Below are 27732 nucleotides of genomic sequence, written 5' to 3'. Positions count from 1 at the left end.
TTGACAGTTTTCAAATTGAATAGATGGTGGTGGTAGTTCGGTTTCTTGACCTTGTAAAAATCTTCTCTGTCTTTGATTGTGTTTGTCATCATTCCAGCCAGAAATGAAAAAAAATGAGAATTCCTCAGTTTACAGCAAGGGGAATTGGGGACAAGACATTAAGGATGTTATTCCTGGAAGCTCATGTATCACGATTGTTTCATTCAATAGACAGAGGACACTTTTCTATGAAGGCTTTTCAACATGTTTTCTCACAAAGGGGATTTTTCTTTTGCAATCTATATAACCACTGGCAGTTTCAATCTTGACCATTCCCGCCAGTGTTTTCATTTTCGAGACACGAGACGAGACGAGACATTTCAGGATACGTCCCGTCTTGTCTCGTGTCTCGTCTCGTTTTCGAGGCGGGACAAGTAGTCTGTCTCGTCTAAAAGGGTTCTGTCTCGTCTCGTGGCAACACTATGTACGAATTTCTGAAAACAAACCTAGTGTCATACCCAGTTTAACACTAAAATTTACTCATCATCATCATAGGTATTCTGCCTTTATTGGCAGGTCACTTGCCGCAGCTGAGAAGCTTCCATGCTCCACGGTCCTCCGCTAACCTTTTCGTCTTCGCGTATGATCTTTCTGTTTTAATATCATCCATTAATTGTAGTCTCTTTCGCCCCTCCCTCTCTTTCCCGCCACCATACCCTCTAGGACGTCCCTCATAATACAATCTCTTCTTAGGGATTTTTTTTTTTTGGCCAGCACGAGATTATGATCAGAGAAAATATCAGCCCCGGGAAGGGTCTTCGCGTTCTTTAAGCTATTCCGATACCTGTCCTGAATCATAACATAGTCTATCTGATATCTTCCGCCGTCTATTGGTGATTTCCATGTATATCTTCTTCTCTTGTGCTGATTGAACCAAGTGTTCCCAATTACTAGTGAATTCTGTCTACAGAAATTCACCAGTCCCTCTCCCCTTTCATTTCTTTCGCCTAAACCATATTTGCCTACGATACTACCTTCCTGTTTTTCTCCCACAACTGCATTGAAATCTCCCATTAGAATTATGCATGCACCCTTCTTCTCCCTATCTATAATTTCTTCTATTTTCTCATAATTTTCCTCTACTTCTTCATTTGCATGCGAAGTCGTCGGTGCATATGTCTGTATCACCACTAGATCCTTCCTTTTCCCTTTAAGTCTTAACATCATAACTCTATCATCAATAAATTCTACTTTCACTACCTTCTCCTTTAAGCGCTTTCCAAGAATTATTCCTACGCCATTATGACCGCCCTTTTCATTACCTGAGTAAAACATTCTATATCCTTCGCTGTTCAATACCCCATTACCTTCCCATCTAACTTCACAAACTCCTACCAAATCTAAATTATTTTGTTTCATTTCTTCTTTAAGATTTTCTAATTTTCCTCCCTGTAACATAGTACGTACGTTCCATGTCCCTATCCTAAACCTTTTGCTCTTCCTTGTCTTTTTTTTCTCTGTTTGTCTTCCCCCCATTATTACTTTCTCGTCCAATAGTCCTTCCCAAGCCATCCCCCTCCCGGAGATCCGAATGTTATGTCTGGGTATGACAAAAGGTGGACTTTACTCAGCAAAAGGTTTCTAAATCTGCATTACCGCTCCCAAAATCTGAAATTCAGGCTAGAGGGCGAATGACCTCTAAACAGACGCCCCTCTCTAGCGGCAATTATATAAAACTCTAGATTGCACCTTGTCGCGTAGTTTTTCTTTCTTTCATTTTTAATTTTTTCTTTCTGTGAAATATGTATTTATATAAACGGAAACAGAAAAAACGTATACTGTAACAACGAATGCTTGCGATATTTTAATTTTAGAACCGCAATTTAGCAAAGAACCCTTTGTTTGTTATATCATTTTCTGCAAGTAGTTTAACCTTCGACTACGACACTTTCTCGCAAATTAATTGAGAAGCATTTAAACAATGCAATAAACGCTAAAAACAAGGGGAAAAAGAGACAACATAAATTGTAGATCACCAAATTGACCTGCTGTGGCCACGACGAAGCAAAACATTCAGATGGGAAGAAAATAGTCTCCTGAATGGGAAGCACTTTGTGACAATTTTCTTTAATTGGCAGATTTTTTTTTAAATAAAATAAAACGAAAATAAGCATATGTTTAAAACAAGTCTTAATAAATACACGTGTTTAAAACAAAATGTTTAAAACGTATATAAAATGTGTTCTAAACAAAATCAATTGTTGAAAACAAGTTCTAATCATTTGTTTTAAACAAAACAACCCTGATAGAAACATCAACTACAGCCTAGCCACTAGCCGTGTTCTAAAACCTGATTAACCGGTTTGGGTTCGATTCAAAGTTGAAAAGAATGTGTCGGTTTATTTCAGAAACCGAACCATAATTTGGTTCAGTTTTGTTTGGAAACAGACACTATATTGCCTATTTTCAGAATATCCATACGTATTTTGGAAAAGTTCCGAAAGGTATGTAATGGTTTCGTTTTAAGTTAAGGTATTATGAATCTGCTGTTTCACTTTTGAATGGAATTACGATACTCCATATTTTTCTCTATATATATTTTTGTGGAAACACGTTAATAAGCAATAGAAAATACAACTTTTTCGGTTCGGTTCGGTTTGGTTTCGGTTAACCGTTTGAAAATGAAATGAAATGAAATGTTTGCGTTTAATGTCCCACTATTATATTTCTTAGATTGAGGGAGACCATGATTAAAGTAAGCGAATTATGATGGACGAATTGGTGGAATGAGAAAGTGGGAGGAAAAGGAATTGTCTCAAGAAAACCCACAAGCACAAATTGTTCACCTCAAGCTTACTTGCCTTGGGAACGAACCATGTATCTCAACCATCAGATACTTCAGTGGTCGGGGTACGGAAATCGATTCCCGGTGGGAGAGCCTTTGAAATTTTAAATGTCCGGGATGTATCTGTGTTCGTGTCCCTGTCGTTCAAGGTTACTGGAAATAACTTTAAAATGAGTATAACTTAGTATAATAGATACAAGTTACGGAGATACTTTCTGTGAATCAGAAAATGAAAGTGATTTGAAGTTACCAGGTTCCAGTTAAGAGTTCGAATTACTCTTAAGACCACTTTCTCCTTCATGCCTTTGCGTGTTCGTATGTCTTTCTTTAATTTAAATTTGAATTCTCTACAAGATAGTATTTTAACATGACCGAAATGAGAGTGTTTCATCGTTAATAAAATTTTGGAATCGGAATAGGACGTAATAGTGAGGTCTCAAATCTTCAGTAATAATAATAATAATAATAATAATAATAATAATAATAATAATAATAATAATAATAATAATAATAATAATAATAATATAGAAGGCAAATTCCGTATGAGGACAGATTTTATTAAAATCTGTAAAATCACCCCTAACATTAGGCAAAAGTTACAACATAGTCGGAATTTTAAAGAAGTGTCCAGACCACCAGAACATACCCTCTGCGTATGTTCCTACAACTAGCTAAATGTTAAACGAAAGGTTTCCAGGCAAATTTCATGTAGAAAGTAGGGCTATTGAACTCACAAGAGCAGTAAGAAAAATTGTTTTTAAGTTTTACGTTCCATGGTTATGCCGGCTAAGCTAAAGGAAACGTCGATAATGAAAATGAAAGAAATAGTGGAATAAAAACGTGGGAGGGAACAGAACCCCGAGAAAACCTACACATACGACATTTCTTTAGCACATTGCCCACTGGGTGAAATCTGGGTGGAACATGGTGAACCATTAAATTCACAAACGTCAGTGATAATAATAATAATAATAATAATAATAATAATAATAATAATAATAATAATAATAATAATATAAATAATGGTATTAAAATTTTATATGTTGACCTAAAATTAGGTAAAACTTACAGAAAAGTAGGGATTTCGGGGATTGAGGTCCGTACCTCCAAGATACACCTCTGCAACTACCTAAATTTTAAACCAAAGCATTCACTAAAGTTTCATGTAGAAAGTATTCTACTGTACGTTTTAAGAGAAATAACTGTAATAAAAATAACTGAATATCACTGAACAGTAAGGCATATAATAAAATAACTTTTAGAAATTATGCAAAATTACTTATAGAAGCTTTGCTACAAAAATAACTACACAGACCATAATTCGATGAGCTCCGAAATATGAAGTAACAAAATAAGGTATAAAATTCATTCTACAGACCATTTATTACTTAAAGAATGGACATACACTATTTCGAGAATCGAGATAAGACGAGAAATGTTTACTATACTTTTCGTCTCGTCTCGATTCTCATCTAAAAGCGAGACGATAATTTGAGTTAGCTTATCCCGTCTCGAATGTACAATGTTAATTGTCGTCTCGATTTTGCTTGTTTTGCTTTAGAAACAAGATGAGAAATTCCTCTTCTCGCTGGCAACAATAAACAAAACCGAAATATTCTTGCCAAAAGTCACGTTTCTGCTTATAATGGTGTAAAGTGAGAGATAATAAGCTTCTAACTTTTAATCTTCTACAAGAAAATTATTATTAATATTAGTTTGTTATTATTACTATTATTATTCCTAAAGATTTGATAGTTCAAGTATTGAAACATCCGAGTATTCAAATATCTGAAGATGATAAAAAGTGCCATCGCCACCAAAATCATTTAAGAAACTACTTCTTTACGTGGATCCGAACCGAGAACCTCGAGATTAGTAGCAAGGCGCCTTGACCACCAAACCACGATCACAACATGATAAACGTTTTGTCTTTACTGTGTTTATGTTAGGTATTTTTGCCTCCGCTTACAATGGTAATTTTCTTCGTTTCAAAATGCCTTTCGTAGTGTATATTAATAACTTGAGTTGTTCTTAAATCTTTCGTTCACAATTTAGTTTCTTCTCCACACCAAACTACATATCGTCGCATGAGAACCAGAGGAACGTAACTCCATTTTCGTAGGTTTACAGGCAAGAGGACAAAAATATTATTTTCTTAGAAAGATGTGTTTTTACTAAGGTGGTAATTGAGCCGCATTTCAACAGATGGCCGACAAGGAAAACAGATGGCGTTGCGTTCCATTTACACCAAGTGGGGCTTTCAAAATTATGTCCAAACATGAAGAAATCGAAAACAGCATTTTTGGAGTTACGTTCCAGTGGTTCTCATGCGACGATATATGACAGACTTATTTCTTATACTCTGCATTTCGCTCTGAAGCAGTCGCCATTACCTGGTCAAGAACTTATGTCCGGCAGGCATATTTACGGATCCCATTCGTTTCATTTATAATCTGATCTTATTGGGCGATACAAATAGAATATCAAGAGTCATGATCTAAATATAGCAGAAAATAAACGCTAAATTCTGTCGGCCCTTGTAGCAGACTGCGCTAGCGCAACATGGTAGTAATGAAAATTGTTTTTGGCATGAGTTCAAACCCGGCCTAAGGAAAGTTGTTTTTTTTATTTTCTTTAAATCTTCCTAACATTATTTTCATAAAAAAAGATTGATAATAATACTCAGAAAAGTGATTTACCGATTTTTTAAAATTTTCATTACACTTTTTTCATTAAAATAAGCTTGCAGTTTTATTGTCCACAGTAAAAGTAGTAGTAGTAGTTTTGAAAGTAGCAATAGTAACAGTAGTAGTAGGAACGGGTTAGAAGCTCCGCAGGGGTTGGTTGGGTTCTGTTCTCGATATCAAATTGGCAAATTAAAGACTTGCACAAACTTTTTTCTCTAGACTTTACATTACCAACTTAAAACAGCTGGCTAGGGTAGCAGGCGAAAATAATACAGGGTAGTGCGCGAATACTGTACCATTTAGGATCGGCAAAAATGCGTCCGGCCCGATACATTTTGGTGTAAATAACCTTACAGGAAGAAGCCGGTTCGTTCCGAAGCTGAAGTTAGTTATATTTGGATTTCAGCTTCATGTGGCATGATAGTGTATTGGTAACGTGGCACACTTCCAAGCAGTACACTTATTTAACCTAGGTTCGAGCCCTGTTCACGCCTAAGTTGTTCTGTTATAACAAAGTGATCGTGAAGAATCGACATCTCATACTGGATGAGCAATCCTTAAGAATGTGGAAGTAAACAGCTGTATCATGATAGACACGATTTACAAATGTTGGTTTGAAAAGGACAAGGAAACTACCAGGACATTCGAAACACTTCATTAATCTGCAGCACTTTTTGTGTTATCGTTCCCAGAAAGAAACACCACACCACTTGTTAAGTAAGGTTTGGGCAGAACAATCGTTGGAGTAGTGGTTATCATACAATACTTCCACGAGGAAAATCTCGGTTCGATTCCCCGCCAGGTAATGTAGTTTTTTCGCATAAAATAATGGTTCTAACTGTGCGAATTACAACGTTATATCTGCAGTAAATGAAATCGTTCGGAACAGACAAATCTTCGGAGATGACTAGAAAATGCCCCCCCCCCTTTGGTTATTTTAAAACAAAATTTGTTTCCATCCTATAATTCAATGTGTTTTATTCACATTTGAAATTTGAAACATGCAAGGTCTGCTACATCTATAAGCAACATCGAATTTTCCTTTTAAACATTTGTAACTTCATTATGATACAGTTTGGAATTTTAATATAGGGTGTTTCTGATTGAAATTTAGCAACAAAGCAGAATTAATTCATTTTCTCTTTCTTTCTTTTTCAGGTCTTTTCTTCCTTCCTTTCTTTTTGTTTAGTTTGCGTTAGTAGTCTGAAATTGAAGGTATGACCTACGCTACCTATTGGGTTTATTAGAATGTATATCGGATCAGTACGTCCAATGAACACTGCCGAATTTGCAATCGAACCACGCGGAAACAAAGCATGTGTTAAACGTTTGACATTATGCTAGATGTGTCTCGGGTATCTACAGTTCTATTGCAAGCTGAGTATTTTATTCACCACTAAGTTTCGCATTCATTTTGAAACTGACTTAATAAATGTTTCAAGCGTCCTCTACATATTCCTATATTATTATTATTATTATTATTATTATTATTATTATCAGGGCCCGGATTTTGTTGATAGGTCAACTTTTCTCTGTTACGCATAAGACAAGGCAAAATTCTAATAAAAACGTTATCTATCAATTCTAGGTTCTAAAAATATATATTTTTAGGGTCAACTTTTGGTCACTTTTTGCCGTTTTGAAGTTTCAGGTCATTTTTTAATATTTTAAGGTAAATTTTAGGTCACTTATGGGTCTTTTTATTCTTTTTCTTCTACATAAGGAAATCTTAAAATGAACACTGTTTACGGATGTGAAAAAGACGAAGTTGAATAATCTCTTTTCTTGCTTCCTGACTATTGTGAGGGAAAAACTGCATTCGTAACAAGCTAATGAAAACAGCTGTAGCTGGTTAACGAAAGGTGGGGGTTGGTAGATGGCCAAACAGACCCAATACAGTGTTTTGGGTTATTGACCACAAAGAATGTGATCACGTGAATAACTAAAAATGGATTAGAAGGCGTACAAAGATTTTAAACAGGGTTTTTATCTATTATTCTCATATAGTCTACACTTACGAACTTTTATTGTTTAAGAGTGCTTCCTGGTTTCAACTCGGGAGTGAATTGACGGTTTCAGTACGTACAATGTCGTACAATGGACTGATCAACGAACATAAATGAGCAATTGACTGCAACTAACTGAAACAAAACTTTTTGAATATGAGTGACAAGCGTTAATTAAAATCCAATGGATATTTAAAAAATGTCAATGTTTTACGAAATAAACACTTAAGAAAACAAAAGTTTTAAGGTCAATTTTTGTGAATTTTAGGGGCATTTTACAAGAATTTTAGTGTCATTTTATAGGTCACTTTCTAGAAAATTTTAGGTCAACAAGATCCGGGCCCTGATTATTATTATTATTATTATTGTTATTATTATTATTATTATTATTATTATTATTGCATTATTTCTCGGATCTAGGCCTGTGCGATATGTCTTCTAATATTGATATTGACATATCAACTTTCGATATCGCAAATATGTCGACATCAATATATCAACATAATAAATTTTTAATATCAATATTCGAGGGGCGAGGTATAGGAAGTCCCAAAGACTTGCTATGGATGAAGAAATAAAACTAAATTTTACAATTATATCTTCTAATGACAATTTCTTTATGATCACAAATTGCAATGTAAATAATTCGACTTGCACATTTACAATATTATCTACTGTAACTTTTTAGCCGCCAGAATTTTTCCGTTCCATAAAAAAGGAAAGAAAAAAAGCACCTTTCAAAAGCAATTACTTCGAACTTTGACCTAGAATTTATGTTAGCAAATGTTTTTGTTCCTCTCTCATCCTTTTCGCCTTTGGGACTGCTCATTGACAAAAAGTGCACATGTGACCACTATATGAACACATGCTCTTAGCCAGAATCAGAGATTTTGAAAAGCAAACGAGTGTTTAATAATACTAATATTACTACTACTACTACTACTACTACTACTACTACTAATAATAATAATAATAATAATAATAATAATAATAATTATTATTATTATTATTATTATTATTATTATTATTATTATTATTATTGTTGTTGTTGTTATTATTATTATTATTATTATTGGGTTTACAACTAGGGTCCCATCTGTTTATCTTGCATGTGAGTGTCGCAAGTCTGCTATGCCACTAGCGTCCCTTATTCTGTTTTTGTCGCGCTTTCCGTTTAATGTGGATGTTTTAATTTGTGCTGTTAGGTTTTTATATTAAGCCTTTACATTTAGTAACCTTTTTGGTTTTTTACGAGATTTTTTTTTAAAAGAAGAGGAACTGCTTTCCTCTTATATCTGTTTCTTACCATTTGTCTTGTTTGAACTTCTTAAGTAAGAACATTTTGTAACTTTTTATGTCATCCATTGCTCTCACGATAAAAAAGCGCCATTCATAACAATTTATTTTACTCTCTTATTTGCAGTTTGCCACACTGCTTTATTTGTAACAAAATTGAAGTTGGGTCCAACGCCTTTCTAATTCTCAACCACCCCAACGCCAGTGTTTTTCGGGTTGCCAGCTATTGCATTAAAGGGGGAATTGCAGGTGGTAATGCACTTTTAGAGTTGTTCATACCTGTATTAAACAGTAGGTATCCAAGCCATTACTCTTTAGTTTGTAACCAATATAACTACTATCACCGGCGACCGAATGTACTATTACACTCATGGAATGCATATTTGCTAGCCACTTGGTCGAGAAGAGGTACTAATATTCGTAAATATTTCACGACACAATTTTACGAGTCAGTTTCTTGTTAGGCAGAAAAAACTGTCTTAAGCCGGGTGCATATTGATCAGACAAAAGCTAGCCTACCCAATTCAGAGGGATAAACGAAAGGTTCCGGGGATAGAGACTTGATTGCATTGACTATGTGTCTCTCTCACAATGTTGGAGTAGTCTTTGCCTAATTTATGTTCGAGTGAATATGCTGTATTAGGCTTTGTTCCATTCCTTCCTGTCCTCTAGTCAATATACGGCCGACCTTTTTGTTTCATAGGAAACTGTTCGACTTATTATTTGAGGAGATATGAAGGTATACAGAAGCACTACGGCCTTCTACCAAATGTTTCTAATTTATATGGTAAGTAATTTCTCCGACTATATATGAGCCCACTCCGATTTCTTCTTGAAGCGTGCCTGGAAGAAACACTGGTGTCTACTTTTATCAGAACTTGGGTGGCTTCCTCCATGTGATTTACGTAAACGTCTATAGCCCGACAAGAATGACTTCATTGTTGGACGAATTAGTATTATGCAAGGTGGCCCACATAAAAGTAGCCCGGCATGGTAATCCAGATACCGGCCAAAAGAGTAGAAAAATATAAACTATTAAATACGTGATAGAGATACAGGGAATTGGAACACAAAAACAAAATTTTTGAGACGTATCTTGTTGAATTTTATACCATAAACTAGCCTTTGGGTAGCTGGGGGCTCTGCCCCTAGACCCACGAATCTGCTCGGCCTACGGCCTCGCATTTCTTATCTATCGGGCCTTTCCATCAACAGTGAATTTCGTGAACTTGCTCTTCATATTTCTTGAATCTGCCCCCGGGGACTTCGCCCACACACACTGTCTTTGCTTGGCCTACGGCCTCGCACCCCTTGAACCCACAATTCTATCATTTCTTTTTACATTTCAACCATCTAAAAGATAAGATTTTGTATCTCCAAAAAACGCCCATTTAAATAGCATGGGAATTTCTTCATCCCCCTTTAGACCCCTAAAATATTAAAAATATTCACTTTTGGCAATTTTCCTGTCGGTTAGTCCTGGAAGGCTATAATCATGCCAAATTTCATCATTCTAATCCTGCCGGAAGTGCCTAAACATTTTGGAGTGTAGAAGAAGTCCCATATAAATAACATGGGAAAGATTTTTCAATTCCCCATAAAACCACTGTACGGCTGGAAACGTTTATTTCTGATGATTCACTTAGGTAACGCTTACGAAAAGGCACAAGCATGCCGTATTTCAAGGTTTTTTTTTTCAATTATAAGTATTTAAAACATGAGATCATAGATACAAAAAAAAAAGGCCCATTTAAATAACAAGGGGAAATTCTTCATCTCCTCTTTAGACCCCCTAAAATTAAAAATATTCACTTTTGGCAATTTTTCTGTCTGTTTGTCCCGAAAAGCTACAATCATGCCAAATTTAATCATTGTGGGCGGTATTCAGAGAGAATTCGTTAATGAAAGGTTAGTCACAGACTAATTGGTGGCATACTAACTCTTTACTTAGGAAGGTGCATTTTTTGGTATTCAGAGTCTACTTTGAGTACAACTAAAATGATGATTTGGGTGTGATTAACTTATAGAACCCCCAATGCATCGGTGAGTAAAATAAATGTGGCAACTACGGAAAAGTAGATGAGCGCATGCGTAGTGTCGCACGCTAAATCGTGGGTAAAAGATTAGACTCTGTTCTAGATTAATTGGTCACATGTGATTAACTTCGCACAATACTACGTCCTAATCAAAGACTCTGAATACAATCTTGATAACCATCCGTTAGTCAACGTCGTCGTAAGGTTTTAATCAGGAGTTAAAACGACTCTGCATATGGCCCTGTAGCTCTACAGAAAGTGCTCAATAATTTGGGGGTGTAAAAGGTGTTCCATATAAATAACATGGGAAAGATTTTTCCGTTCCCTATAAAACGACTATAAAGTTGGATTTTTTAAAAATTTTTACTGATTTACTTAAGTACTGCTAACGAAAACGTAGAAGCATAAAGAATTTCAAGTTTTTATTCCAATTTTAAGTACCTAAAACATGAGATTATAGGTAAAAAAAAAAAAGGCCTATTTAAATAACATAGGGAAATTTTTCATCCCCTCTTTAGACCTCCTAAAAATTAAAAATATTCACTTTTTGGCAATTTTCCTGTGGGTTAGTTCCAGAAAACTACAAGTATGCCAAATTTAATCATTGTAGCCCTACAGGAAGTGCTCAATAATTTATGTTGGCTCATGTAGTGTTATATATAGTTAGGATTAGGATAGGATTTATTATTGTTTGTGTCTTTTATTCTTCAGGGGCGTTCATATATTTCATAGGGTCCCAGACAAATTTTAATTGAGAGCCTGCAAACTTTTTCAGCCCATAATGAAGATTTCCGGGCTCCCCGATTTTTCTCCTTCCCTTGATGGAGGACCCAGTTTCTTGTTAGTTGTGTTTGTAAGGAATCATTGTTTCTTTAGTTGCAGCTACTAAATTACGAATCTGAACATATATTATAAATTTATAAATCGAGCTTTATCTCGATACAGTGACGACACTAAGCGAGTACTCTCCGGTGGCTAAGCTTACCCCCAGACAACTGAAAAAAATTATCTGCCCCTCAATTTGTCCGCTCTTTTCAAGAAATTAGAGATGGCGTCACCACTGTCTGGATAGATCCTTGATGAGGCCGGTGTACTAATAATTTTGTTCTAGTTTTATTCAAAGTGATAAAAGATATACATTTCTACTTTGCAAAACACTATTTTAAAGTAATCTTACTTCTACATTCTCTTTTCAGGAAGAAGCAATCTGTATATTGCATTTGCTTTTATGTTTGCCCTAATGCAGCCAAAAAACTTCTGGTGTTCATTATATTTCCTGTGTTTAGTATCTTTTATGTTTAATAACAAGGTATGATATAAACAGGAGTAACCACTTATTTTTTATAGTTAAAAAGTTGTAATTAAAGATGTTTTAGCAACGGTATATGCAGGGTGTATCACAATCCCTTAGGCTATAGGAAAAATTTGTTTTGAGTAAAAACACGAAAAAAATGAAAAAAGGGAGGGGTTGTTGGATTTAGATTTCCAATTGCACCAGTCGTTTGGCTCCACTATAGTAATGTGCCAAATGTTAAATGAAAAAGCAATGTTGCCAGTTGAGCAGACTATTTCTTTGGGCCTTTGGAAACGGATTTGAGGTGCTCTAGGTTCTGCCCAACACTGCAGAACAAGTTAATGCTGTTCGTCAGGAACGATTTCAATATAGTTCCCTTCACATCGTCTTGTGGCTGTTTTCTACCGTTTTGCAAGCCTATTTCCACGTTTTGTGAATCAATGGTAGTGGGTCAAAATGGACATTCAATGTGGGAAGAAAAATGACCTACTGTCCCACCAGTACCGAATTTTGAGGTCGCTTCTTTCGCATTGTTTAGCCGTTTCTACGCATATTTTCACGTTTTGGGCACCACCGAAAGTGGGTCAAAGGGGACCTACAAATATGTCAGAAGAAGACATATTCATTCCACTTTCAAGGCCCATTTTGACCCACTTCCACTGGTGCACAAAGCGACACAAATCACGCACAAAAAAGGGGGAGGAAACGATCTCGACATTCGATGGTGACGGAACAGCATTAAGTTATTCCGCTATACTTGTAGGCCAGTTTGACCTATTTTCGTTGTCGTACTAAAGTGGAAATAGGCGCACAAAACGGTACAAAACAGACACTATACGATGCAAAAGAAACGACCTTCAAATTCGATAGTGGCAGAACAATGGCTCTTTTTCCTCACACCTTGATGGACCATTTTGATGCATTTCTGGTGATGCTCAAAACGTGGAAGTAGGCGAACAGAATGGTACAAAATACACACTAAACGATGTGAAGGAAACGTCCTCCAAATTCGTTGGTGGAGGAACAGCATTAACTTGTTTCGTTATATTCGTAGATCCATTTTGACCCACTTCTGGTGATGCACAAAACGTACAAAACAGGCATTAACGATGCGAAAGAAACGACCTCGAAATTCGATAGTGGAGGAAGAGTGAGCCATTTACCTCCCACTTTAATGGCCCGTTTGACTCGCCTCGGGTGATGCACAAGACGAGAAATCGGTGCAGAAAACTTTTTTTAAAAAAAACACTAAACGATGCGAAAGAAACGACCTAGAAATTCGATAGTGTCGGAACAGTGGGTCATTTTCGTCACACCTTAGAGGCCCGTCTTGACACACTTCTGGTGACGCACAAAACGTGGAAATAGGGACACAAAACGGCAGAAAACAGGCACTAGTAAATGCGAAAAGAAGGACCTCGAAATTCGGTAGTGGCGGAGCAGTGAGTCATTTAACTCCCACTTTGAAGGTTCGTTTAACTCACTTCCGGTGACGCACAAGACGAGGAAGTAGGCGCAGAAAACTTTTTTAAAAGATAGGCACTATACGATGGGAAAGAAACGACCTAGAAATTCGATAGTGGCGGAACAGTGGGTCATTTTCGTCACACTTTGGAGGCCATTTTGACACACTTCGGGTGACGCACAAAACGTGGAAATAGGCGCACAAAAGGGTACGCGATGTGAAATTAACGACCTCGAAATTCGATAGTGGCGGAACTCTTTGTCATTTTCGTCTCATCTTGGAAGCCCATTTTGACCCACTTCCGGTGACGCATAAAACGTGAAAATACGCTCTCAAAACGACAAGAAACTGGCACTAAACAATGTGAAAGAAGCGACCTCGAAGTTCGTTGGTGGCGGAACAGTGGGTCATTTTCGTTCCACCTTGGGGACTCATTTTAACCCACTTCTCATGACGCACAAAACGTGGAAGTAGATTCACAAAACGGGACAAAACGATATGAAGGAAACGACCTCGAAATTCATTGGTGGCGGAACAGCGATGACTTGTTCCGCCATATTCGTAAGTCCATTTTGATCCACTTCCGGTGGCACACAAAATGTAGGAATTGGCGCACAAAGTGACACAAAACACACAAAAAAGTTGCAAAGCAAAGTACCTCGAAATTCGTTGGTAGGAGAACAAGTTAATGATGCCGTGAGCACTAATATAAGTATATACTGTAGTTCTTACCATCAAGGCTGAGAACTGCACGGTCCATTTTTTTTTAGTCAAAGCAGAAGCCCAACAGGGATAGTGATGTCAACCGGCTCGGCTCGGTTCAACTGAGCGATCAGCTCGAGCTGACTCGGTTGGGTGAGCTGTTGGCTCGGCTCACTTCTCGGTCCGGCTCGATAAGTGAATGAGCTGTAGCGAGGCCCTTGAGTTGTGACAATCCTAAACCCGGGTCGAGCAGTTTAGAACATGTTTGGCTGGAGTCCTATAACTTTTAACAATTTTTTGGCTCGAGTCCGAATACTTGCTCCTCCTGAACTCAAACCTAGAACCTCGTGACCGATGTCCTTGCCTCCTGAAGATTTCTTGACGACCGAGATCGACAGTCAACTAATTGTTAGTATTCAGATGCAAACCGCCTATATTCCATGTTTATATACGGTGTTATAATAATAATTAGTTGTAGTAGTAGATTCATTGATGTCTAAGGAGGATACTTGAAGAGAGTAGTACTTGGGACTACACAAAGGATTTGGCTCGTTTTTGGCACGACTCGACTCGAAACTCGATCCGAATTCGAGTCGAGTTGGGGGAAATTTTTCGAGCCGAGTTCTCGACTCGAGCTCAGCTATCTCGGCACAAGTCTTTCTTGCAGGTAGTTTCTATGTGAAGAACGGAGGGAAAATGCAATTCCCTCTACATAGATCTGTGGGAATTCTGATGGATTTAGGCTCACTTTTTAGACTTAGTCTCTGACAAATATTCTAGGTTTTTGTGAACAAAAATGTATTTACTGAACCTAGTTTTCAACCATCATTTTGATTACATTATGTATAGGGTGACCCAAAAGTAGGTATACACGCCTATCCCTACATTGATCAAGTATAACATTCTAGTTTATGGGTTTATTTGCTTCGGCTCTTCCGAGTTTAAGATATAGGTAAAAACAGATTAAGAAAAAATAATAAAGAAACTAAGTCTGCTTTATGGATAATAATAAGAAATGATATGAAATGCAATGAGCTGATCAGTACGATACTGTATACCTACTTTTGGGCCTTCCTGTATACGAAGGAAGTATGACATTCAGAATAATGCGAAAAGTACAGTAGCTGTAGTGGACCTCTCAAGTTAGGGAGATGAAATTGTGCATATGAATTGCTCATTATTACAAATAAGAGGACCCATGACCCAGCATTTTCCAAAATTCCGGCTATAAAATGGGAATTTCTGTATTTCTTGCAACAATGAAATCGATGTTGTCTGTTGTTTGAGGGAGCATTACGAAAACTGCTTAGCCGTTTGAAGAGAACTTTAGAAAGGGTTTTTATCATGTCACTTTGTTTAACGAGCATTTCCTAACGGACTATAGGAAAGTTTGAAAATTCATGTCAAAGATAGAGTATATTATGGGCTTCCATGTAGCTCCACTTTCATTGAAATATGTACCAAAAGGACTGAGGGGACTCAAAAGCTTTTCATAAATCTCTTCTTCCCGTTCAAAGAGCGGGCATTTCACGACCCGCTCGGGAGAGTAATACTCCCGGAAGTACGTTTTTTTCGCGCGCTACTCTAGCCAGCTGTTTTACGCGCTATCCTAGTCAGTTATTTTAAGTTGGTCACAAAATCTATATCATTTAGTACAAGGGGAACAAAACGAATCTTATATCATGGAGTACAAGGGCAACAAAACGACCCCTGCGGGGCTTCTAACCCGTTCCTACTACTACTACTACTTATCTGCACAAAAGTAAGTAAATCACATTTTTGAGTATTATTTTCGTATTATTTTAATTTAAAAAGTGTTATAAAAATGTTTAAAAAATGTTTAAAAAACTTTTTTCGGGCCGGGTTTGAACTCACGCCAAAAGAGGTTTTCTTTACTAGCCCACTCGGCCACGAGGACCGACAACAACAATCGTCTGAATTCTGCCACTTGAATGCAACGTGGCAAGACATAGATAGCGCCAACCAATCAGAACTTGTTTTCCGTTCCTACTTCCGGGAGCATTACTCTCCTGAGCTAGTCCTGGCATTTCAGCTAGTTATAAAAAAAAAAACAGGGTCTCTAACTCCATTACATTCTAATCACTTAAATTGAAAGGCACAAGCCCTTAATTTGAAATAAGTGTGTATTTATAGGTTTGTATCCGGATTATATAAAAATTGACTGGAACAGAACTCGATTGATTTATTTATGCATACTTTTGGGCAGGGCCGGCAATTTGCCGTCCCCCTTTTTCCACAAAGAACAAATCTTAAAAATTATGATTTTAGGTATGCTACCCCATCATGAACAACGAAGAGAAGGAAAAGATTACTCGCACCCAGAAAGTCTTAAACACTACAAATACAATCTCGTGTCAGTTTTTTTCTTTAAATAATAATCTATCATGTTAGTTAAAAATTAAGCGAAAATAAATGCAAAGGAAAGACGGTAATCCTTTATATAGAATTCAATATCGAGCTTCAATTTCAATATATCAGTTTGCAATTCCAGTGCAACTAGCTTTTCTATCTTTATTTCTTGATTTTCCTTCTACATCTGTTATTTAAAAAAAAAAAACTTGTTTTGACCTTCAATGATAAGAAACTTGTTTGTGACAAAGACAAGGCTGGTTTTCATAACCAAAACTGTGATAACTAACTAAATGAAACAGGTTTTCACTACTGTTCCAGAATTGAGTTCTTGTATTTGACAACAATCAAGCCAGGATTTGTTTGATCACTTGCTTTAGCACTATCCGTTGCCAACCGTTCCGATTCTGTTGGGACTGTACCGATTTCTGACTTATTTGTCTCGCGTCCCGACCGGACACTCGACTGGACGCATATTGTCCCGATTTATCGATTTTCAAAGTTAATTAATATTTTACTGGACCATTTTTACAAAGGAATGCCACCCTTTTACACGCACAGTTTTATGTAGAGAATCAATTTAACATATTCTATATGATTTTCTCTCTAAACTTTGTTTATATTAAATGAATTGCAACTGTTTTGGTTTGAATTTGTTGCATATATTGCTTATACCTAGTGATGAGCAGTAGGTGGAAAAATAAAAAGAAAAAGGTGTCCCATTCATTCAGGTTCGTGTTATTTAACTGATTATTTACATTGTTTTCAACCAATCGCCGTCAAGGTTGGGTAATTACGCGTAAAAAAGGGTTTTCTACGTGACGCGTAAAATACGCGTAAAAACGTAATTTACGTAAAAAACGTAAAGTACGTAAAAACTTAGGAACAGGTTTACAAATTAAAAGGAAACGTTCTACGCGCTGAGTTTTAAAAAAATTCTTCCTAAAATTGTATGGAATCTAGCTGGATTTTGCAAAACTTAATCCGTAAGCATAAACTGGGAATTTTGTATTGGCTTTGTAAAGTAGCATTGCATAATACGGTTTGTACGCGTGACTGTTCAAAACCCATTTCATCATGTTTCATGTTTTAAACCCTCTGTAATCGAGAAAAGTTTTATGCCAGAGAAGCTGTGGGAGAAACTATTGTGCAATACAACAATGGTCTCCATTTGTGACGACTTTCTGCAAAGCCTGAGAAAAGCATCACGAACAAGTAGAGGAGTTTCTGTTGGAAAACTTCGGCCCTTCAGGAATAACTAGCTACCAGCAATATCGGGGAAAATATGGAAAACTTGAAGAACTTATGAAGAAGGGAATTACAACACCACGCACATTCTGGTATTTCGCTACTCGGCAGCATAAGGAGTTGTCGGAATTTGCTATGAAGTTACTGAACATTCTAGCATCTTCAGTGCAAATTGAAAGACTTTTCTCAAATTGGTCCTTTGTCCATAACGTCACAAGGAACCGGCTCAGCTTCGAACGTTCGAAGAAACTACTTCAAATATACTACACCCTCAAATTACAAGACCACTCAAGTTATGAATATTAGTGTGATTAAGAGTATTGTGTTCGAATTGTACTAAACTATAATGGAAATGACATGTAACATTTTTTTAGAATTCAAATAATGGCTAAGTTTTAAACGAAATGATATACTCAGTGTTATTGGAACCAAGTGAAATATATTCAGTATTCGAACTAGGAAGAAAGACAAATTGTTTCTTTCCAAAAAGAACGAAGAAACAAGTAGTTCAATATTCTGTTGAGTATTTTCTTCAGTTTTTGTCTATTTATTATGAGCATGAAAAATCTCTACATTAAAAGTTCAAATGATAGTCAGTTTTATATTCAAAAGTTCAAATGTTCGAGTTTTATATTAAAAGCTGCAAAGGTATAACAATGAATTGTTATAATCAAAAGGTTACTTGATACTTTCAACCATATCCGAACCAACACATATTTTTAATCTGTGTGCTTATATGTTGGGTGGTTGTGCTTGTGTGTGTGCTAATAAGTGGAAAGTAGTAGTGGGCCGGCGAGGTGCTATCCAAAATTATCTTTTATTACTATGATTTGGCATGAAATCATTACTTTAAAATATAATGTTTAGAAGATAATAATGTTTTAATGCTTAAATAAGAAAACTAATCTTACACTATAACCGACTATTCAAAATGATCTTAATTTTAATGAAAGAAATATAGTTTTCTACGTCTGTGTATAAAACTCGTTTTCTACATGACGTATATTACTAGTAAATTACGCGTAATTTATGTAAAATACGTAACAAGTAAATTACTTTGCCAACCCTGCTCGCCGTAGGTGTAGTGGTCTCCGAGGGGGGGGGGAGCTCCAACACCGATTGTCTTGTTCCGATTTTGTCTTAAGAAAAGTTAGCAACCCAGCATTTGACCTTAAACTAATGCGACCTAAATAATGATTTATGAATGTAGTATTCAAATAGGTCAGTTTTGTACAAAATTTAACTACCATCATCATGAAATCTGTTTCCAACAAGAAATATTTATTTAATTAATATAGTTGTGACAGATATTGCAGCCCCTCGAAATTTACCGTTCCGTGGAAATGCACATGTTGCACATACGGCAGAGACGACCCTGTTTCTGGACATTTCCTGTATCTATGGTCTTAAGCCCGTCACGTCTGAGGAATGACCTCCCTCGACTAGCATATTATCCAGGAAAAGGGGGGAAGGAAAGAAGCGACCTGAAACTTGTAAGTTAGCCCGGAATTTGTTGGTATGAATGCGGGAAACCCAGGAATTACCTCACTCAGGATCACTAGACTGAAATACAGTAGCTCTTAATCTTTCGACCAAGGTCTGTACCGGGAATCAAATCCAGTACCGCTCACAGAAAAAATGAGAACGTTAGCATCTATGCTACGAGGGGCTACTACAGCACTGCTGAAAATGATTGAAGAAAAAGTAATTCTAAACAAGCGCCTATAGTTGAGGTGCTACATCGCAGAAATCAACGAAAAACTGCAAACTGTGATAAGAACATCCCCGTTGGTATAAATAGTGTTTAAGGTTATATAATGAAATTAAGTCGGGGAGGCATCGTCTAAAATCAAAGAAATCCAAGATGGCGACCATATTTCAAAATGGCTACGCGGTTACAGTTTTTCTGTTATACGTCATAGGAATTGAGTGTTTGGTATCGATTTATAGGTTTTTGAGGTCAAGGATTACAATTTTTATGTTAAAAACAAGTTATGAATTACTGTAGGTGTTTTCCTGTTCCATTCACTTTTTAAATTGAATCATAGGCGAAATCATTATTCACTATTTTTATCTAAAACTATATGATATAATGCTTCGTTTAAACTGAATATTTCTGAAGTTGAACAATGTTTCTAGACCATAACCAAACACATCAACAAGCACCACAGCCATTGATTCTTACATTCATTCATTGTTCACATTCATTCTTACAGTTGCATAATAGTGTACAAGACAGTCCAACATGTCTGCATCCACACTTGTTTCTACAGTTTTTGCACGTACATTTTATTAGTTCTCTACATGAGTCCGAAATTTCTGACAAATCCGACTATTTCACGTGTCATGATGCATCATCCAACCACCGTCCCCAGTCGGCTGGAGAAGGTACACATATTGTGCGTTTGCTTGCTTGTCCCCAAACGTGTCCAGTTTGGAAAGCACTACATAACACTTATTATAATGCGTTCTTTGTCGGTGGCATACTTTCAAGGGGACGTTTTTTGGTCATGAACAACTCCTCTCGTGCATTATTGACACTTCTACTGTTACTGGTTGAGCAGTATAGTAATACTACGTATCTTTCAAGCATGTCAAAAATTACCGTTGGAATGGAAGTTTGAGGTTGTGAGATGAAAGAACATGCAGTAGTGGCTTCTTTTAACAGCACCCATGTCTTCCAAGTTGATTTTTTTTGTTTTTCCTGTAAAATATAGAATGCTGAAAAACCGTAAAAGCATGGAATCCTGGTAAAGCTATATAGGCTTTTCGCTTCCCATTGCTTCAGCTATAGCATGAACTGGAATAAATCCATAATTCTTTCCTGTTCCAAATGCAATACAAAGTTTATCCAGGCCCTTTGTTAACAAGGGAAAGAAGTAAGCAATTGCTAAGACTACATCGGGATCTAGAGTGCGTATAACAATATTTTTGAAGCCGTTTCCTACTTTGTCTTGAAGGTGGATTGTTATCCTTGTGTCCGCTTCTTCATGGCCAGGGAAATGGGCACCAATTAGAGAAATTCGTGCAGTAATATTGCCTTTAATTTCTTCTCCTGCAGTAGTTAGAACCTGGATATTTGTAATATTATTTACAACTAATCCTCCAAGTAGAGTAAAAAGCTCTTCTTTGTTGCTAGAATTCCGCAAGAAATCTTGCCAATGTTTAGGTAAAGTCACATGTGAAAGCACTTGTCTCCTGGTTCCAGCTCCTCTAGCTGCACCTTTGATACCTGGTGTAATGTATCTATCCCAAATCAAATCAATTCTTTGACAAGCAAAATTTTCAATGTCGTTGCCAATGTGAGGATAAAATGTGTTCATATAGTAGTCACCAAATGTTCTTGAAGAATGTGGTTTTGAAACGTTAATAAGAACTGCACCATCATAAACTATAGCATCACAGGTTCCAGGAAAGGCATTATCATTCTTGTCTGCAGTATCTTCTAGAATGTGTACTAAGTCAGATTTATTGCCTAATCTAAATTCGCCATTATTTGAAACTGCAGGCGGAAATGATTTGTTTTCGTTCTTTAAAAAAACTCTCCATATCCAACTGACGATTCTGTGTAACTATAAAGAGTCTAGAAAACAGCTTAACATCTGTTTCTAAAATCTTAAGTATACTATTGTGTTTGCTAGCGTCCTTCGCAGGAGTGTTAAACAGGGGTTTTTCGTTCTTCTTCAAAGGTCGAAATATTGTTGTAGACTGTTTTACTAATATTTCCTCGATGAAACTACGAAATAGCTTAATACCAGTTGATTGTGCCGAATAAATTGATGCATTAACTTGCTTGTTTACGACAATCCTGTAGTCGATGACAATAAGATCTTCACCCCCTAAAAATGGATTTCCAAACTCTGTCAATTTGTTGTAAAATGCTTGAACCTTCGCGACATATTTTACTTGATATGACTGGTACTGCTCATGATGGCGTCGATTGTTTACTTCAGGTTTTAACTGAATGCCACTCTCAAATTCCTGTATTAACTCAGATTTCTGGCCTGGCAACCATTTAACGTCTTAGTGCCGATGGATACTGCTTCAGCCCTACGGCACCACCATCACCTTTCACTACTGCGTTATTTTGTTCATGTGCTTCGTCTATGCTAATTGCTGAGAAGATTCTGTTTGATTTTCTTCTCACAAACTGTCCAGATGGAAATGAGCGATGTATGCCTGGTAGTTGAGACTCTGCATCAAATAGGTCTTTCAGATGGACCGGTAGCCAACGGGCATAGTTATGATGATCCAGGACAAAAAAACCAAGGAATCATGTCTTTTAAGCAGTCACAATACAAAAAGAAGTTGCCTTCTCTAATTGAGCGAACAAAGAGAAGCAATAGGATTACCATATCAACACAAGTCAGCCAATATTTGAACACGACACTGTTTTGCAGCTCGCTCTTCACTCCATATGTCAAATTCAACCTCGGAACCAGACTGGTGGTAAAAATCTTCCGACAAATGGTATAGTGCTGCTGTAGTCTCCTCTGCCTTTCTTTACGTGGGGTATTTTGAGATAGCTTTCTGCAAAGTAATATCAGCGCTGGAAATTGCAGCGCCCCATCCACTTCCTGACATCCACTGACTCAAAACTCTGAGAAAGCTTTTTCGATGTGGAAGGCACCAAACATCAGCATCAAATTTTCTCAGCATACATATTTGGATAGTTCCACTGAATCACTTTTGATAGTTCCACTGAATCGCTTTGCCATTTTCGATTGCCATCTTCACATACTCAAATCTGAAAAAAAATTTAAAAAAATAAAAACAGGGATTAGTTGGGTGTGCTTTTGTTACAACGAGTTTATTATTATATAACAGAACCACAAATGTGAAACACTACACTTGTGATCAGGACGTTTATATATAATTAATAACACGTTTTTAACACAAAAATTTCTATCCTTGACCTCATAAACCTATAAATCGATACCAAACACACAATTCCTGCGACGTATAACAGAAAAACTGTATCCGCGTAGCCATTTTGAAATATGGCCGCCATCTTGAATTTCTTTGCGTTTAGACGATGCCTCTCCGACTAAATTTCATTGTAGGACCTTAAACATTATTTATACCAACGGGGATGTTCTTATCACAATTTGCAGTTTTTATACACGTAGCACCTCAACTACTACTGGTCAGGAATGAAATACTTGTTGCAAAACCCGACGAACCCACATAAACTTTTTGTTTTCTTAGTTTGACAGTATGAACGCTGTAATATTAACAATTGAGAAATGAGATTTCAATTTTAATTAGGCCTAATTTCTTTTATGCATAGTAAATATAAATGATTATCGACAATTGATTATTCCAGATTAATCAAATGCAGTTAACCTTTTAACTGGCAATCATTGATAGCATTATCATTAAACTATTTACTTTGTTTTTGTGGTTGAATCAACGTCTTAAAAGTTAGAATCAAAACCTTTTTTTTTTTTGGTTATAATTATTTAACCCATAACCAATAATGTAAAATGCAACAAAAAAGAAAATAAAGACCAAAAGAGCTAAGTTAACGGCAAGGTCATCCATGTTGAACCATGTATTTCTGATCATAATTTCGTAATTTTTGAAGCATTTTTGTACTTTGGTTACAAAATACACGGTGTTTATTTCAAAGCAACATTGCCATAAAATAGATCTTATGTGTAGCTAACGAGCAGCATTGCCCTATTATGGTAAAATATAAGAATACTCTCAGTAATTAGCAGCACTTTCGTTGAAATATTTTCGTACAGAGCAAGAAACCACAAATAAAAAAAGAAGAAAGAACTTTCGTGGAACGTAGGCGATAAAGCTCCTACAATACTAAATTTGACTGTCCCCTGTTGACGGAGATTAGAAGTATCTAAAGCGACCCGCATATCATGTAGGTATATGAATATTGTATGAAAACAATAATACCAATTAAATGATTCCTGAAGTTATAATTGGTGCGGATAACGCAATAGAATGCGATGTTGCTTGAGAGCAATAATGCCAAATGAAGGATTAAACACTAATTTAAACAAATGAAAAGAAAAAGGATCTTTGTCTCCTTACATATTAAAAGAATGTTCAACGTACTATCACGTATAACACAGCATGTGCCAAACCTATATTAAAGTTACTACCATGCTGAGATCAAATCTGCGAGTGCCACAAATAGCTCATTTAGTTAGTGTCGTGGCAAGTGGTACAGCAAACACAGGATACCTGACGAAACTTCAAAAGGAGATCATATGGGTGATGTTTAAAGACCGTGGTGGCGGAGCAACTAAATCTTTGTTCCTCGCATCTGCGCGTCAATCCCGTGTTAAGGTAGTCTGCCGTTGAGGTGGTCCCAACAAGGGCGTTGATAATGCAATGACACTTTCCTTCTGGAAAATGATGTTAACATTGTTTTCCTCGAGCTGCAATATTGAATCATCTGAACCAGGGGTAAAAGTGGATCTGAAAAGGTAGGGGGACGCTTGACGTCACGCCGTCCCCCGTGTCCATCTTTCCCCATTGTATTTTTTTTAGAAAGTGGGGGACGCCACGAATATTTTCTGGAAGCGGGGGGACGGCACACCCCGCGATCTCCCTCACTTTTACCCCTGATCTGAACGAAATTTGATAAAACAATGGCGAATAGTATTCATTCTTTATTCCTGGTAAGCTTAATGTTTTTTTGTGGGTTGCTGTCCGAGTTTATATTCCTAAAGAAAACTGACTCATAATTGTGCGTGTTCCATTATTTTCATATTGTCTTCTAACTGACTGGGTACCTCAGCTTCTTTGCTGGACGTGTAAAGAAAGAGTTTGTGAACCTTTAGTCCATCTCTATATTGTGTTGTTGATGTGAGTTTCCCAGCAGACTTTAAAGTGAACATAATATAATAATCATTATTTATTTTATTTTTCAGGTGGTTTATACTGATTGTGTTGTAGAAAATCTAAATGAAATGATTAATGGACAACCTGCCTTTCGTTCGTTTTTAGCTGGTTTTGTTTGCACATTTTGTGCTCTAGCAGGAATAACAGCTGTTCTCGTGCCAGTAAGTGTAATTCTTAGAACTTTCCAATCAGTATTGAATTCCCTAATGGGCCTTATTCAGTACTATCGCAAAAAAATGTGTAGCAGAACGCAGCGCAAAGCTTGCAGAAATTAGTTGTATCTCTTACGGCTATAATCGCAAACTAAAACGCTGTTTTTCCGTTGCGATAATTCAAGCAGTTATGGAATGGGACACATTGTCTCAGGCAAGTAGTGAGCAAACCATCTTCTTAATTACTATTATTGCAAAGAATCTATATCGAGGTCCATTTATAACCTGCAGCTAAGAAAAACAATACAGTGAGATCATAAATTGCTTAGTACAGTAAAACTCGTCCACTTTTCTAAATTTGTCTTACTGTTGTAGAATCTGAAGTTTCGCACAAGGTATGCAGTTACCTATCTGTCTATCTTGGAATTTAACCGGGTTGAAGCAGAATTTTCCTAAGAAGTTAAATGTTAAATTTATCTCCGTATGTTGGTCATCTGCACATTTTGTAGTCCATCTCCCTCGTCTTAACTATATTAACATAAGTTTCGAGTATTATAATAAGAGTAGTCGCATCGAACTTATTTGTATGAAACAATCTGATATTATAGCGTCTACGTAGCAACTTTAGACTTGTACCTATCAAGTCGCAAACTCATTTTTAAAATTCACTTTAGAAATGAAATATTGGTTTTCAAAGCTAAACCAACTTGTCTTATCAGCAGTAAAATTGTCATAGAGTTTTCAGCGGCCATGTGCGGTTTGTCAACCAGTTGGGTGTTGCCGGTATTACAAAAGCTTAGCTGCTCTCCCTGTCGCCAGGGTAAACAATGAAGCCTCAAACTATTCTTTCTGAGTGTAGCAAACCAATAAGCAGATAAATAAAACAAGAATAACCATTTAAAATAGGAATAAAATAGGTACAGGTCATTCAACAAGTAATTTTCTCTCCTATTAATATAATAATAATAATAATAATAATAATAATATATTTTGATACTTTTTACGTTTCAGGCCGGGCTACTGTGCATTTTCGGTAATGCTCAAAACATAGAATCGATCCTGGACTGCCCGTTGGACCGATATTGTTTGCATTCACTTTTTTTTAGTTAGCCTACAACGATAATGTATCTCCTGTGTACTTTTAAGTATCATTTTTATTTACGGGCGAACTGAGCTATTTAAAAGGGCACAAGCTATCAATAAGAAGAACTTATATTGTATTATATTGAGATTTTGTTTGTAATCGTTGCTATGACGATTTGTTAATCTGTTTTAATGTCGTTGCTATAGTAACTAGAAAGATATAGATGTAACGAGGAACCATCTTGTGTAATCTGAATGTACAATATTTTGAGATGTCGAACAAGATATACGTTGAATAATAATAATAATGTATATGAAGTGCATTAATGTGTTGAATTATTCTAGATAATCTCGTGTATTGCATAAACATTTAGAATCAGGGCATATGTAACATAGTTCGCGACAGAATTAGCGTTACATATTATATGGTGCCGAAACCCGGGACTTTGGAGATCAGTTACAAGTAAAAGTAAACCATCTCTCATCACCACGGATTATTTATTGCTTCGTAATAAAAGAAAAATTTACAGAAGACCCATAATGAATGTGAATCCCGAAATTGAAGTTGATGTTCCTAGAAGTGAAACTTCATCAGATGTAGTTCAACTTTTACAAGAGCTAGGACAACAAATGGATACTAGGCTGGAACAAGTGACAAAACATTGATTCCAAATTGAACACCAATTTGGAACAAATGGATTCCAAATTAGACACCAGGTTGGAACAAGTGACATTACAAATAGGACATGAGTTGGGTACCAGACTGGAAGAAATGGATTCCAAATTGGACACCAGATTGGAACAAATGGACTCCAAATTAGACATCAGGTTGGAACAAGTAACACGACACATAGGACATGAATTGGAGTCCAGATTGGAACAGATACATACGAAATTGGAAGTAACTGACAAAGGATGGAACAGATTGTTCATGGCTTTGCATTGGTGAAAAGTAATGTTGACGTAGTCGAAACCCACGCGAACACGCCAATCAAATTCGAAAATTACAGGAAGAAATACATACTATTAAAGAGAAAATCAGTGCCTTTAACTCTAATCCTGATCCTACCCTCAATGCTGTGCGTAATGAATATACGAGACCTGAACCAAGACACTGCGAAGAAGACAACAATTCGTCCGAAATCTGTTCTGACAGGGAGGACACCATTACAAATGAGGAGAACGAAGAAAGGAGGACACCTCGCAGGAATCATATGCACAAAAAACGACATCTAAAGGTGAAATTCAGTGAAATAAGGCCACTAACCAAATTGAGTTTAAGATCAGAAGACATTCCTGCACGTATGTTTCTAGAAAAAAATTGAGAAAAAGTGCGAGTTAATTGGCATAGGTAAAGCCAATTATCTTAAGATATTACCACATATTTAGTTACCACCCTGTTCTGTTTGGTTTAATGCAATTAGCGGTAGTTTATGTAACTATTCTGATTTCAAAAATGCCTTGCTAGCTAATTTCGAAAATGACTTTATGTTAGCAGACAGGGACGCTCAGATCAGGAATCGACGTTTTGATCCAAAAGTCGATAAAAGCATTACCAATTTTGTGATCGCAGTGTATAATGATTGGAAACAAATCAATCCTTACCAACAGGAGTCGAATATTATCCCTTCAGTACGAATATTATTACCGTTTAAGCTTCAGCAAGTATTAATCTCGTCACAATGTATAAATTTCAATC

The 27732-nt window shown here is 36.5% G+C and overlaps 1 protein-coding gene across 4 annotated transcripts in view; it reads left to right on the top strand.

The window, feature by feature from the left end:
* The window catches only part of LOC145671847 (sodium-dependent nutrient amino acid transporter 1-like), a 179701-nt gene that overhangs the window by 134291 nt on the left and 17678 nt on the right, over window positions 1-27732 (top strand). For all 4 annotated transcript variants that reach the window (XM_081741074.1, XM_081741075.1, XM_081741073.1 and 1 more), the window contains 2 exons: window positions 12046-12158; window positions 24828-24959. In XM_081741074.1, the coding sequence (XP_081597200.1) occupies window positions 12046-12158; window positions 24828-24959 (245 nt within the window). The remainder of the gene's footprint in view (window positions 1-12045; window positions 12159-24827; window positions 24960-27732) is intronic.

Source organism: Thermobia domestica, chromosome 15 (genome assembly GCF_964235325.1).
Source record: "Thermobia domestica chromosome 15, izTheDome1.hap1.1, whole genome shotgun sequence".
NCBI classification, from domain to species: domain Eukaryota; kingdom Metazoa; phylum Arthropoda; class Insecta; order Zygentoma; family Lepismatidae; genus Thermobia; species Thermobia domestica.
This window is presented reverse-complemented; position numbering and strand designations above follow the sequence as displayed.